The 15,991-nt window shown below is 30.6% G+C and overlaps 1 protein-coding gene across 2 annotated transcripts in view; it reads left to right on the top strand.

Moving 5' to 3' along the window:
• LOC148313319 (inactive dipeptidyl peptidase 10) overlaps positions 1-15,991 on the top strand; it is a 481,738-nt gene that overhangs the window by 361,335 nt on the left and 104,412 nt on the right. For both annotated transcript variants that reach the window (XM_088264681.1, XM_088264673.1), the window contains one exon: positions 14,961-15,174. In XM_088264681.1, the coding sequence (XP_088120807.1) occupies positions 14,961-15,174 (214 nt within the window). The remainder of the gene's footprint in view (positions 1-14,960; positions 15,175-15,991) is intronic.

Raw genomic sequence — 15,991 nt, 5'->3', positions numbered from 1 at the left:
TCAGGTGCCAGTCCAGAGTTATAGTGAATAAACATTAGAGTTAAAAAATCACTTATATATTATTTGACCCTCCCCCCCTGGGAATCAAACCCAGGACCTCCAGTTCGGTAGCCGAGCGTGCTGACCATTACACTACGGAAGCGGAAGACTGTACATGTTGATATTACACTAGAAAAAAAATTAATAATAATAAAAATAATAAAACCCTTATCCGCACCCCAATGGTGCATAGGGCACTGCGTCATATAAACGCAGTGTTATCTTGATCGTTTACACGTGAAGGAAAGGTGATCAGCCCTCCGCTTCAAGTACCAGTCCAGGGTAATATTGAATAAATATTATAGTGAAAAAATCACTCATATTTATTCTTACCCCCCCTGGGAATCGAACCCGGGTCCTCCAGAACGGTAGCCGAGCGTGCTGACCATTACACTACGGAGGCGGACAAAGACATTACAAAATTGGTTACACTTATCTGACGTTTCGAAATAAACGGAAATAAATTATAATATATGAGATTATTCAAATAGAAGCTGAGTTTTATAGTGGAAAAAATATTCCATTTTTTTCAATAAAACGATTGTGATGATCTCAACTGTACGAAACAAATTAGTATGATATTTTTTATATAACACTCTCTCTCGCTTCTCGCGATCTCCGTCTTCCGTCTGATTTCCTTAAGTACCGCATTACGTTCGCAAAATTAAACCCCCTTTCAGCTTTTTTCAGCAATTTTAAAGATTCATTGTCATACATTACTACCATCCCTAGCGTGAAGAGGAAAAATGTCGTTTTTTTTAATATTTTAATATTTTGACGGATATTGTATCTGCCGGATTTGAGAAATATCATTTCATATATTAGAGCTGTGACTAATAGATAACTGATACTTCTTTAGATAACCAAATACGGTGATTTTTATCATTTTTATTCGATGCACAAACTTTGTGATTTTCATTTTATAATTAAAATGTAACTTTGTTTTAAAATCACTGTAAATATTTTATTATAACAAATTTATAATGTCTACCGGTTTCGAAGCTAACCGTTTCTTTATCAAGACTGATTTATACTGGTTTTAATCAGTCTTGATAAGGAAGCGGTTAGCTTCAAAACCGATAGACATTATAATTAAGTTATAATAAAATATTTATAGTGATTTTAAAACAAATTGTCTTTTTAATTATAAGATGGTTTTTCAAAGCTTATAGGATTACATTCACATATTTGAGACCCGCCTAAAATCCTGTATTTATTTATTTAGTTTTTAATTAATTTTAAGTCATTTAATTGATTTGTATAGTATATAATACATCGGCAGTAAGTTGTCCGCCTCCGTATGTAATGGTAAGCGTGTTTAGCTACTGCGCTGAAGGTCCCGGGTTCGATTCCCAGAGGGGGGTGAAAATAAATATTTGTGATTTTACACTCGTATATTAATTAAATATTACCCAGAGACTAGTCCCTGGAGCGCTGGAGTGATCACCTTGCCTTCACGTAAGAAACAATTAATATAACTCTGCCTCAATACGATGCAGTGCCCTATGCACCATTGGGTACGGATAAGGGTTAGAGAGAGAATAATATAAGTATTTGGACAAACTCAACATGTTTTTAAAAAATATGTATAGCAATTTTTTTTTCAATAGTTCCTTGACTGGCTTGGTTTATTAGACCTGACTGCACCTCACATCAACCATACTGACTGTGCGATGGCTTTGAATTTTAAATAATTACTGCGCTTGACTTCGCGCAGGGGTGCAGTCAGTAATTTATAGCCAACATTTGCTCACAATTTAGTGTTAATGTGCGTCGGCTCTTCGTTAAGCGGGCATAATTGCTGTTTGTACGCTAAGCATTAATCTAAAATCGCACTGGAATCGAAAATTCATAAATGCACTCAATCTGCTCGCTAATAAAATCAACTCGCCATAACGGTAATATTGGTAATAACCGTTAATAATTTTTATTTTTTATTATTTACATAATATTACTACTACTACTACTACCATCACGCCGTTTCCCCGCAGGGGTAGGCAGAGAGGATGGAACGCCACACTCTTCTGTCCTGACATACACTCCTAGCCTCCTTCACATCCATACATCTAGTCATACATGCCCTCCGATTACGCAGACTTTTGACACCGCCAGATTTTAGGTTCTGATTGATCTGATCGTGCCAAGTCTTTTTCCAAGTTTTTTTTTTACATAATATTTATACATTTATTAAAACAACAATTATTAACATATTTTTTTGCAAAGACCCTGGTAGGTCACCTTGTGTGTCTTGTCGGTGGAGTTCTTTTTACACATATTTTTATCGTTTTTATCCATTTTAACCTAATATACACAAAAAAAGAGAAAGTAAAAATAAAATTTATTAACTATTTTACAATTTTCATAGAATTAACTCTTGATCATTTACCAATTCCTTTATTTTACCTTAGTTCCATATTTTATTTTGACCTCTAACCTCAGTCAGAACGCCATTTGTATGAAAGTGCTGGTTATGTTTTAAAAAATTGAATAAAAAAAAGTTTTATCTTCGAGATTCTTAAATGATTTTTCAACTCCAAATTGTAATACTAAACGATTTCAAGAATACTTCAAATATTTGGGAATTAAAAATTTCAATAAACTCCCTAAAGAAATTTAAAAAATTGAATATATAAAAATTCTTAAGAAAAAAATTAATGCCCATTACATATAAATCTTGAAAAAAATATTTAAAAATACTTTAATACCATTAATTATATAAAACATTAAACCTTGAGTGTAAGTACCTCTCCAAGCACAAGAGCTCAGTCTTTTTTTTGGAGAGGCACAGCGAATCTAAAACTATGCCATATGTATAAATGTTAAGAAATTGTATTATGCTGTACTTAAAAATGTAACTATATTAAATAAATAAATAAAAATTTAAAAAAATATTCTTCTAGGATATGTTTTTTTGGCGGTGCCACACTAGATGCCACAGTAGTGCCCAGAGGCGTGCATTCCTCATAGGCATAAAAGCAGTGCCTACCCTTACTTACCCACGTGACCAGTGGATTCCATAGATGTGTAAATCTACATATTCTAACGATTATTTTTTTCATTTTTTTTTAAATAAGTACAAAATCCGAGAGATTCCTGTTTTAAAAGCTCCAACCATTTCTCCGTACAACCCATTCAAGATACATAAAAAATAAATACTTTAGTTTGATTCTGTCTCTAGCACTTACGTATAAGCGAATCAATCCAAAACAAGAAAACTTTTACCTTTAAACTTCTAGCCGTTCTAGAACCTTTATTGTATATCGTGGAAAGTTTTTCAATTCGACCCAACATACCAACCCCTACCCTTACTTACGTATATGCTTCCTCCTACCCCTGTAAAGAGACAACGGAAAATTTCTACAAGCAAATTGGCCCTCTTCCGGCTTTTAGCGTATTCGACAGACTTGCAATTTTCTATTCATATTATGAAATATTTCATATCTGGCCTTTTCGGCGGTTTTCATTATGTAACCCTCTGAGCTAACAAAAGGTTAAATTTGTGCTGCTTATTAAAAAGCTATGTTTTTTATACTAGACAAATCATACATTTTAAAAGCAGCTTTTCACAGCCTGGAAAAAATGTGTAATACATTTGTTAAGTTATTTTTTGTAATGTATAAACCGTAAAAAGTGGTTGCTTTTTTATCATTTTAACGTCCAAATTCTAGCTTTTGTACTTTTTTCACATGTATTGTATTTTTTGTATGTAAAGTGCGAATGATTTTTTTTAAATTCTGTTTTTAAATGTAAATATGAACGTTCAGTGAAAGAAAAAAGTTAAGTTATCATGGATTTCCCCATGACTAAACAAAAAAATAATCATAGCTTCACCATGGTAAAGAGAAAAGTAATCACAGCTTATTCCATGGGAATCACAGTTTTTTTTTCCATTGCAAAGAACAAAATTATCAGTTTTCACCATCTTTGTATGATACAAAATATTTAAAAAAAATATTTAAAAGCATTATTTATTTGACAAACATATGAAGTCGTGAAATAATTTTCGTTAATATTAAAATCTTAACAGCCGATAAGGAAGTCCTTTTACCAACAATAGAAAAACGTATTTTAACAAAATGCATATTTTCTGACGATTTTTAACCTTTATCATCCCAGTCTTTCAAATTTTTTCACTAAATTATAGTGGACCCTCTATTTTTCACTTAAATAGAGTAATTATTATCCGTGAATGGATAATTTCCTTAGAATTTCTTCCTTTTACAAGCGCATTAAAACAAAATAAAAACAGATCTGATCTAAAAATAGTTTACGATGCTGTCAAAAGGTACATATTACTTGCAAAATGTGACTGTTTCGTATTCTGCAGATGTATCTTGGATCATAAAACTGAGTTTCCTTTTCGTATTCCCAAGGGAAGAAAATTAATACTTAAACTCCCTGAAAGCAATAACTATTCCCGAAGCGCATATATTTCAACTACAATAATGCTTGTAATATTATTATGTTTGCCTGCACTGAGAAAACGTGAGTAAAAATTTTATGCGGCAAAAGGAAGTATGATGGATGTTCGAATGGCGAAATAAGAAAATAATGCAAGGCAAATAAATCAGGGAAAGCTAAACTAAAAGCAGTACACAACGGAGTCCTGGTTGCAACCCTTATGTGTGGATGTGAAGCGTAGAATTGGCAGAAGAATGATGAAAGAAGACTGAATGCAGTCGAAGTGCGATCCCTCAAATGAATTTGTGTAGATGTTCAAATGGTGAAATACGAGTAAGGAAGAACGCAAGGCTGAAATAAGCGTTATCGATAAAATTAAGTAAGGTGTAAACTGTAAGACCACTTTTGGAATTCATTTACGTAAACACGACTTTTAAGATTTTTATTGATATCTCAGCAAAGATGATGAAGAACCTGGAAGTCTGAGTATTTATAGAGCTTGCGACATGTCATACACTGTTATTTATATTTAAAGCATTAACTTTGTGATTTTCCATGTTATGATTAAAATGACACTTTGTTTTTAAATCCTTAAATATTTTATTTAAACTTAATTATAATGTCTATTGGTTTCGAAGCTAACCGCTTGTTTATCAAGTCTGCTTTATTAATCATTATTGATTATGAAGCGGTTAGCTTTGAAACCGGTAGACATTATAATTAAGTTAAAATAAAATATTAATACTGATTTTAAAACAAAGTTACATTTTAATTATATATGTCATACACTGGTTTAAGTAGACACTTTGCACACGTGTAACATTCACCATTATTCCCATTTTTGATTATACGAGTATTTTTATATCTATTTGGACCTACATATGTACTTAACAGTGAATATAAATGTCTTAATATAATATTTTTATCTTCTAATAATTTCATCACGTCTGAATAATTTGAAACGTGACATTACAAACTATTTTATGCCGAGATGAACTGGCATTATAGCCAAATATTTGGTGATAATGCCCCATTAAAACTTTGATTATAGGTTTGTGGGGCCCTAATTCCAATGTCAGCTATAATTCTTACGAAACTAAATACTAGATTTTGAATATTTGAAAAAAAATATCATCTGGTAAAAATGATCAAAAGAATGAAAAAAAAATATGTGTTTTGTTTTACGAGGAACACCCTCAAAATTATCAAATCTTTAAAACTAAAATAAAAATAAAAACATATAAGACTCACCCCTACCTAGACTCCATACCAGAAAATATATGTTTTTTATATTTACTTTGTTATTTTTAATTTTAATTTTAATTTACTATGCTTTAAAAAAAATGTATAACGAACTCCCTCTCTAAACACAAGTATCTAGTTTATTAGAGAGGTAGAAACGTTATATTAGAAATGTATTGTATATTTTCCAACTATTTTGTATAATTTAAATATGTATTTAAAAAAAAATCAATAAAAAAAGTATATTTTTTTAGAGGGCGTTGAAAATACGAAGAAAATATGTTTTGTTTCAATTAATCTGTTCGATACTGTAGGTAAGTAAAGGTACCATATTGGTTGGTGTTACTCCTCAAATGATGATGTACTACCTTTTTGTTACTTTTAAAAGAATATTTGAATAAATAAGCTTTATTTACTGAAGCAATTTATTTTCCTGATTCGCAGAGAAAGCAGGGAATTTTTCGCGACCTAGAGTTATTAATGCACGTACATCTGAAATAATAATATATGTTTAACTAAGTAAACCTAACCTCATTTCCGTCTTTTGTGTAATAACTCCTACACCTCAGTCCATTAATCATGTCTGCAGCACCTTCTTCAAATGGTTTCCACAACAAAGGGGCCTACAAAATGGCGGAAGCAGTATAATGCTGAAAATGAAAAACTCCGTTATGCCTAAACAGCCACAATTATGTAAATCTCGACAAAAAATGGCGGGCGATTCGCATAATTGAATTCAAAATGGGGCTTATCTACAGTTCAAAAAGTTTACTTTTGAGTTCTTCCTATAGTTCTGATAATATTCTTGTTTTAATAAAATGTTATTGGGTTATTATTATTGCAAATACTGTGTTACGTGTTAGATCAATATTTTGTGTATGGAAATTTCTTACAAAATTAATTATATATAATTATACTAAATATACAATATATAATTATACTAAATATATTTTATTTATTGTTTCGGCATTAACTTTGTGGTAAGACATGTTACAATGATTAAAGAAAACACTTGTTTTTTACCACTTGAGTTTTATTATAGACTACATGTTTCAGAAGTTAAACTTCCATCATTCAGGTCTGTATAATAACTAAAATATAAACTTGTTCTATAAATAAGGAGAGGGGAAAGTAAGGGGAAGGGGTTAGTCAAGGGGCGGAGTTTGAAAACAAAGGAAAAATGGAAAGCAAAGGTGAAGAAATATTGGAATTAAAGAACATCATAGCGGTCTTATTAGTAATTATTTTTCGGAATTTACAAATCACATAATAGATACTAATCACTCATTTCATTCTCATAAATTAAAATTATTACACCTTGTTCCATATAAAGGCTAAATTATGAATTATCTTGAAAATTTAGAAATCCAAAAAAACCTAAATTCTAATAATAATTTATTAAATAATATATTGTTTCAAAATTCTTCACCTTTGCTTTCGATTTTTCCTTTGTTTTCAAACTCCGCCCCTTAACTAACCCCTTCCCCTTACTTTCCCCTCTCCTTATTTATTTAATTTTATATTTTATATTTTAGTTATTATACAGACCTGAATGATGGAAGTTTAACTTCTGAAACATGTAGTCTATAATAAAACTCAAGTGGTAAAAAACAAGTGTTTTCTTTAATCATTATACTAAATTTATTTTATATTTATTATACTCAATATACAGAAGTTCCAATAATTTGAGTAGTATGGTTGTCAATTATGGATAGAATTGGTGAATGTTACACGTGTGCAAAGTATCACTCAGTAAGCGCTGTTAATACCCAGACTTTCAAAAAGTTTACTATAGTACTCTTTCTATATATTTTTGATAATATTGTTGTTTTTTTTATTATATTACTGTTTTATAATTACTGCACATACTGTGTTACGAGTTTAATCAATAACTGAGTTTCGAAAAATTGAGTAGTGTGGTTGTCAATCATGGGTAGAATTGGTGAATGTTACACGTGTGTAAAGTGATCACTTAACCAAACTTATGAGTGTCCACTTCCGTAGTTTAATGGTCAGCACGCTCGGCTACCGTACTGAAGCTCCCGGGTTCGATTCCCAGGGGGGGGTCAAATAAATGTAAATGATTTTTACTCTAATATTTATTCATTATTACCCTGGATTAGTACCTGAAGCGGAGGGCTGATTACTTTTCTTTCACGTGTTAACGATTAAGATAACACTACGTTTATATGATGCAGTGCCCTATACACCATCGGGTGGGGATATATGACGGTTGTTTGCCCTGTGTTCTGACTTCCGTATTATTTTTTTTTTATCTATTATACTATTCATGTTCTAAGATCAGTATTTTTCATAGCTTATGGGAATATCAAAGATATTTACGTACTTATCGGGGTAGTAGACTTTAAAATAATTAAAACCGGTGTAGTAAAGTGTAAATTGAGTTTTATTGATTGAGGTGGTATTCAATTTAGAATAAAAATCTCTTATTACAAATCCTTTTTTTTATATTTTGATATACTTTGTATATTTTGATATACACATTTAAAATCCACTCTTTTTTTAATGAATTTGGTGGTAAATTTTATTTTTCTATGAAATTTAATATATTCTGTAATACTTTTATAAAATTAAACATTTAATTGAGTTCTCATGTACAAACAAGTGTTAGTTTAGGATATTTCGGTTTGATTGGGACAGTTTAAACTGGGAAAAGGTGGGAAAGGTTAGATGGGGCTAAGTTAGGGCAACAGAAGGTTGTTGTATTTCAATTTGAAGGGTTTATGTGGAAACCTGAGGGCTAATTTGAAATCTAGGGATTATGTATTTTATAAATAATTTGCCGAGATACATCGCAATTAAGGGATATCAATTTAAATATAGCAGGTATATTCTTACATACAGAAAAACCATTTTAAATTGTATACTAACTAACTTACTAACTAACCATCATGCTGCTTCTCCGCAAGAGTAGGCAGAGAGAATAGAACGCCACACCACTCTGTCTTTGCAAACATTATTCTCCACGTTCATGCATCTCCTCATACATACCCGCCGATTATTACGACTCCTAACCTGACCACTTTCAAGTATTTGGCAAACCTGATCTTGCCACGTTTTTATCGGTCTTCCTCTGCTGTATACTAAAAATATCATATATTATATATGTACCTACAGTTTTTTTAAAAATAAGAAGTAATTCTGATTTCTTCAATGTTATTTTATGAAGTATTTCTGATATTTATTTTTTCATAAATTGATTCGGAAGTCACTTTGTGGTAATATCTTTACTTTTTTTACTTCAATTTTACTTGGTAAATACTACTTTATCTTGAAAATGGCATTAACGAAGTAAAATTTTAATCAGAAGCTGATATTAATTCACTACATTATTTTACAGGGCTTTGCTATGAACAAAATATCTGATCAAAGTATAAGATGCAGCAAAACATTTTTTAAATCACGTTTCCAGGCGTTTCCTAGTATATTTAATAATCCTGTTACGGATCTTGCGTACAAATAAAAGGGTGTGTGCTTAATAATTGCTTTCAAAATCTAATCACAGGTGGCTGTTGTAAACTCAATTACGGAACGTAATGAGATGGATCATATATATCTAGAATTTGAGTAGTGTGGTTGTCAATCATGGATAGAATTGGTGAATGTTACACGTGTGCAAAGTGATCATTTAACCCAGTCTATGACAGGCCGTAAACCTTGCAAATATCCAGACTTCCATATTGTTCTTCATCTTGTTAAGATGTCAAAATGTAATGTATTTCTTTTTAATTTTACATTTTTGTTTTTTCTTCTACCTGTATTTCGTTTGTTTTTCTAACTGACTGCCAGAAAATACATATTTCTTGCTGTTTCGCCAAAATGTCATGATATTCGGGATTTATCTGTTTAAATAAACGAGCCTGCCTCCGTAGTGTAATGGTCAGCATGCTCGGTTATCATCCCGGGTTCGATTTCCAGGGGGTCAAATAAATTTAAGTGATTTTTTCACTTTTATATTTATTCAATATTACTCTGGACTGGTAACTGAAGCGGAGTGCTGTTATTTCCTTCATGTGTCAACGATCAAGATAACACTGCATTTATATGGTGCAGTACCCTATGCACCATTAGGTGTGGACAAGGGATAAAAGAAGAAAAATCACTTAACCAGCCTTTAACAGGTCATAAGCCCCGTAAACACCCAGACTTCCAAATTTTTTATGTATTAATTTTTAAAACAAACATAGATTTTTTTGCGTCTACTAAGTAAAAATTAATACATAAATTAAAATGGAGTTCTACAAATTAAACGCCAAATCAATAAATAAATTCCATATTCTTCATTATCTACTTATGCTGAGATGCCAAAATGTAATCTAATTCTTTTTAGTTTTAAATTTTAGTTTTATTTTTCTACCTGTATTTTTTTTCTGTCAGGAAAAGCGTAGCGCAAGAAAATACGTATTTCTTGAAGTTTCGGCAAAATGTCGCGAAATTCGGGATTTGTTGTTTTAACTATATGAGCAAATAAGACCCATTTTTTACAACGTGTCTCGCTTCATCCCCCGCCATGGTGATATGTTCCTATTACCAAAGTTTGCCAGCCCCACCAATCTCAATTCCCTCGGGATCTCTTCCTCGAGTTAGGAAGTCCACTCCCGGGAGACTGTGCCAGAAAGTAAAGTTGGATTTATGATGGTCAAATTTGACAATCGTCTATGGCACGCTATCGCTAGTTTATTCGTGTGGGCTACTGAAAAAGTCATACTTTCCTGAAAGAAAGCAACAGGACGGGTAGATTAAGTGCAACTAAAAAAAAATAAAAAAATATTTTGTGCATATATTAAATCACAAACGCAAAGCCTTTTCCACTTTTATTATATTCTAATGATGTCGGTAACGACTGTGCCCATTCAATGGTAAAAAAAAGTGAAAAAAACCTCAAGGTTTTTGTTTCATTTTTATTAAATACAGCTCTTTTAAGAAATTTCAGATTAAATAATTGTTAAATTACTCATTTAATGTTTGATCAATAATTTAATATATCGTTGTCATACAGGAGAAAGTGACCAGTGCATTTTTTTTACAAAAACGTGATCATTGACTATTTGATATCTTACTAGCTTAATATTGCCCTGAAAACATCCCAAAGGATTTTAAACTTGGAAGTATAATATATTGACTTGGTAAAAATGACTAACTGCATTGGTGTTTATTTCTTGCTAAGCAAAAGTGACTTAAATGGCCCTCCTGAACATTTTACCTTTTGGTAGTTGGTCACTTTCTCCTGTATGGTATGTATATCCTTTAAAAGTAATTCGTTAAAAACAGATCAATAAGGTATTTTTTATACAAAATATATTTATTTGTTTATTCATATACATATATATTTTATTATATTTTATATATATATATATATATATATATATATATATATATATATATATATATATATATATATATATATATATATATATATATATATATATATATATATATATATATATATATATATATATATATATATATATATATATATATATATATATATATATATATATATATATATATATATATATATATATATATATATATATATGTAAATATACTTTTTTTTTAACTTGTGCAAATGGGAAAATTACTTCTCGAGATAATGTTTCCCTTTAATTATTTGTTTATTCATAAACATATATATTTTATTATATTTTATATATTTATATATATATATATATTTTATATATATATATATATATATATATATATATATATATATATATATATATATATATATATATATATATATATATATACATAAATATATATATATGTAAATATACTTTTTTTTAACTTGTGCAAATGGGAAAATTACTTCTCGAGATAATGTTTCCCATGCTTTAATTATTTGTTTATTCATAAACATATATATTTTATTATATTTTATATATTTATATATATGTATGTATATATATATATATATATATATATATATATATATATATATATATATATATATATATATATATATATATATATATATATATATATATATATATATAATTATATATATATATATATATATATATATATATATATATATATATATATATATATACATAAATATATATATATGTAAATATACTTTTTTTTTAACTTGTGCAAATGGGAAAATTACTTCTCGAGATAATGTTTCCCATGCTGCACATACATGGATCCATTTAATTATTTATTTACTAACGGCCTAAGTAAATTTCTAAATAAGCTTAAATTCAGTTGTAAAAATAAAAGTAATACTTAGAAATAATCAAATTAAAAAATGTAATGTTCCTCTTTTGATCTTGAATTTCAAGGTATGTTTGTGCCATCGCTTAATTATGTTGTAATATAATATATATTATTTTATGTCTCATGGCTAATATCTTTTTATCAAATTTCAACCTTTGGTCATATTATTCAAAGCTTTTAGCTTTTATTGATAACTCATGGTTATAAAAATGGTTACACTTAGTCAGCTTCGCCTGTATATGAAATTCCCTTAAGACAGTTACAGAAACTTCTCGTACTATGGTAGAATTACGTTAGTAAATGTAACTCTTTTTTTCTTATGTATCAAATATCTAAATATAGTTTTATTCACAATACGGATATGAAACTCCGAGGAATAATGTTTGAAAATATCTGATATTACGTTCTACTTCATTAAAACGGAATTTCAATTAACGTATGAATAATAAATTTCATGCATACTAATCGACTGATTATATTAGACAATGAACTAATTTGTATCAAAAAATCCATTAAAGTATGCCTATTAAGTCTATTCCGTGGTTAAAGTATTCACAAATCCTTTTATGTTTATAAATTATATATATAAAACCCTTATCCGCACCCCAATGGTGCATAGGGCACTGTGTCATATAAACGCAGTGTTATCTTGATCGTTTACACATGAAGGAAAGGTGATCAGCCCTCCGCTTCAGGTACCAGTCCATGGTAATATTGAATAAATATAACAGTGAAAAATTCACTTATATTTATTTTACCCCCCTTGGAAATCGAACCCGGGACCTCCAGAACGGTAGCCAAGCGTCCTGACCATTACACTACGGAGGCGGAGGAGGAAATTAAGTAATAATATATAAAAATAATAAGCGTTTTCTAAAATTCTAGAAATATTATAAAATTAAGTTCTGTTTGGTGTAGGCTTTGCGGCCTGTTTTTGAGAGGGAATCGACATCGACTTCTGTGAAGTCGATTCCCAGCTGTCGATCTCTTTGGTAGAGATAGATTGACAGCCGAAAATTTCCAATATGAATATTGGTAAGCATAAATCGAGAATTTTTGGAGTGTCGTATGTTGATGACCACTTGAAATAAGGCAATTGAGATGGTTTGGGCATATGGGGCGTGGAGAACATGAACATATTGTAAACCGAGCTATTGCCATGGATCTTCTTTGAATGACATCTAGAGGAAGAACAAAAATCATGGTTGCTACAGAAAGATAACATGATTTGAAGTCATGACCTAGGTGACGTCGTATATGATAGTAGGACCTACAACCTGAGGACGAGGAGAGCTGACCCCAATAGTCTACAAAGATGATAAGTTGGGATGAAGCCAGGAAGAAGAACATGATATATCGCTCCCTCCTTTCAAGAACGTCATAAATCAAAAAACTTGATTTTTCGGCAGAATGTTTTTAAAGTTTAAAAATACAACACATTGATTAAAAATAAATATCAAGCCAATTATAGAACTATTTACTGTGCAACAGATATTTTTAAGTAAAACCTGAAGGTTTTTTCTCCATTTGAAATATATTAAGTATATTTTAAAAAAATAATTAAACAATACCTTTTCTTCAAAATGCATAAACAACATTTTCTGCCCTGTAGCGGGTAAATATTAAGTTAAAAATATGCCTCTTTTGCTGGGATATAGTGCATTTTTTGGACATCTCGAAAACATGCACAGCTGAAAATTGTCGATTTTTTATTTATGACGTTCTTGAAAGGAGTGAACGATATATATTGTATATCTTGTCTTGCTACACTTTATTTTTCAGTTTAATTTTCCGGAACATTATGTTATTTCGTATCCTACGCTATATCCGGTATTAAATTTGTCACGATAGTTTACATCTGAACAGCGTGCTTTGCGTAAAATTTACGACTCTTCCAAGTTTATGAAATTACGAAACCAAAGTTTCTCTCGCCCTTTCTACTAGGAAACTTTACCTTACTCAACTTACCCCCGCAAATATCTTACTTCTATCTTATCAGCCGTCAAAAACTTTGTTATTTTATACATACTCGTATAATAAACATACTTATTTATATGCGTTCGTACTAACATAGTTACATTTGTATAAATAATAAAATTAGTACAGTAGAACGAGGCTACTTAAACTTTTATGTGTTTCTTGAGCCCAGTACAAAAAAAAAAAAATCTTTTTTTGGTCTACAATAATGAACGTATCGTCACAATAAGTGTCACCTGTCAGGGAAACAATGAATCATGTCGATACGTTCATTATTGTAGACCAAATACAGATCTAAATATGTTTTTTGTACTGGGCTCAAGTGATACATCAAAGTTCAAGTAGCCCCGTTCTACGGTACTTATTTACCTTTGAATTATCATTTAAACAGCCTTTGTAAGGAAAATAGGGTAATTCAATAACTTTCACAACACTTTTGCGTGTGTCCAAATCCTTTTTCACAAATGTGGGTTTTCGTACATAGGAGTTATTTTGACATCTCAACATAGATGAAGAAGAATTCTTCTTCATATATGTTGAGATATCAAAAATAATATAAAATAACTCCTAATAGGACATAATCCAGATTTGAGAGTTCAGTATTTGGACACACTCAAAATGTTTTAAACCAATTAACTGGTCAAATTAAAAGGTATAATAATATAAAAGAAAAGTATATTTTCTAGCTTTTTTTAATGTCTGTTATAATCCAGGATTCAAACCTTACATACAAACCTTCAGACCTTACTTACATACATGAGTTTATTCTTAATAAAAAAACCTTTTTTAATCTCACTATAGACGTTTCCAGTGAAATAATAGTGATTCAAGCACCATGTTTCGAACTTTAACTATAATTATACCAAATATACATAGAACTTCCAATAATTTGAGAAGTGTGGTACAATTGGTGAATGTTACGCGTGTGTAAAGTGATCACTTAAAAAATGAGCGTTTAATTTCTATTACTTATGTGATTCGCGAACTCTGAATTATTTTACGTGTTGATTAGGAATTGATTTTTGTATGATTAATTTGTTTTTTTTTTTTTTTTTCAGGAGTTGGTCGCCTCCACGCCAAGCCAGCGCAACTGGCGCGGCATCCTCATAGCCCTGCTGGTGATCGCGGCCGTGCTGGGGTTGATCGTGTTCAGCATAGCGCTGCTGTCCCCTGCGGGCGAGGGGGCGCGCTCCAGGGGGCGCAGGCCCTCGCTGGAGCTCGTGCTGTCCGACCGGCTGCGCTACCGCCCCTTCAACGGCACCTGGGTCGGGGGTGAGTGGGCCCTTTTGTAATTCTAATCGCTCTGACGAATTGATATTTTATTTCTTCTTATTCTTTTAATTTGTCTCTTCACTGCTGGATGGGTACTTTTCATTTAAGCCTTCACTATCTAATATATTAAAATGACAAGAAAACGTGATTTGAGTGAAATTGAGCGGTCTCAAATAATTTTACTGAATTCATAAGGGTTGAAAAAAATTAATGCTCCCAGTGTGTGGTCCGGTCCATTCACAATTTAAATATTTTTTTGAAATTTTGTTTTTATAAAAACCGCGCAAAACTGTCAGAAAAAGGATCACTTCAAGTCGTAAATACTGAATTTCAGTTAATGAACCAATCTTTAAAGCAATTTGCTGAACTGTTTGCTGAATATATATATATATATATATATATATATATATATATATATATATATATATATATATATATATATATATATATATATATATATATATATATATATATATATATATAATTCTGTTTTGCAAATATCAGTTTGTAAAGTAAACAGACACAAAATAAACATCAATAAGAAATAAATCGCTATAATCCTCCAGGACACATGTAACCTACCCTCTTACCATCTTGACTACAAGGAAGACTACCAACATTCTAAGGGCTGCATTTCCGGGTCGCCTAATATCTCATTTTGGTCTAAACGTTCCTGACTTCTTTTTGTAGGGTTCCTTGTAGTCACGTATATTTGTCAATATGCTTTAGTAGGGTAGACTGGGTACGGTTGAAACAAAGGACGGTTGAAACAGAGCAAATATCTTGCAAACCGTATGCGGTAGGGTGAAGGGTCCAA

Source organism: Brachycentrus maculatus, unplaced genomic scaffold (assembly GCF_059751285.1).
Source record: "Brachycentrus maculatus isolate JH-2025_06_01 unplaced genomic scaffold, ASM5975128v1 h1tg000015l, whole genome shotgun sequence".
NCBI classification, from domain to species: Eukaryota; Metazoa; Arthropoda; class Insecta; order Trichoptera; family Brachycentridae; genus Brachycentrus; species Brachycentrus maculatus.
This window is presented reverse-complemented; position numbering and strand designations above follow the sequence as displayed.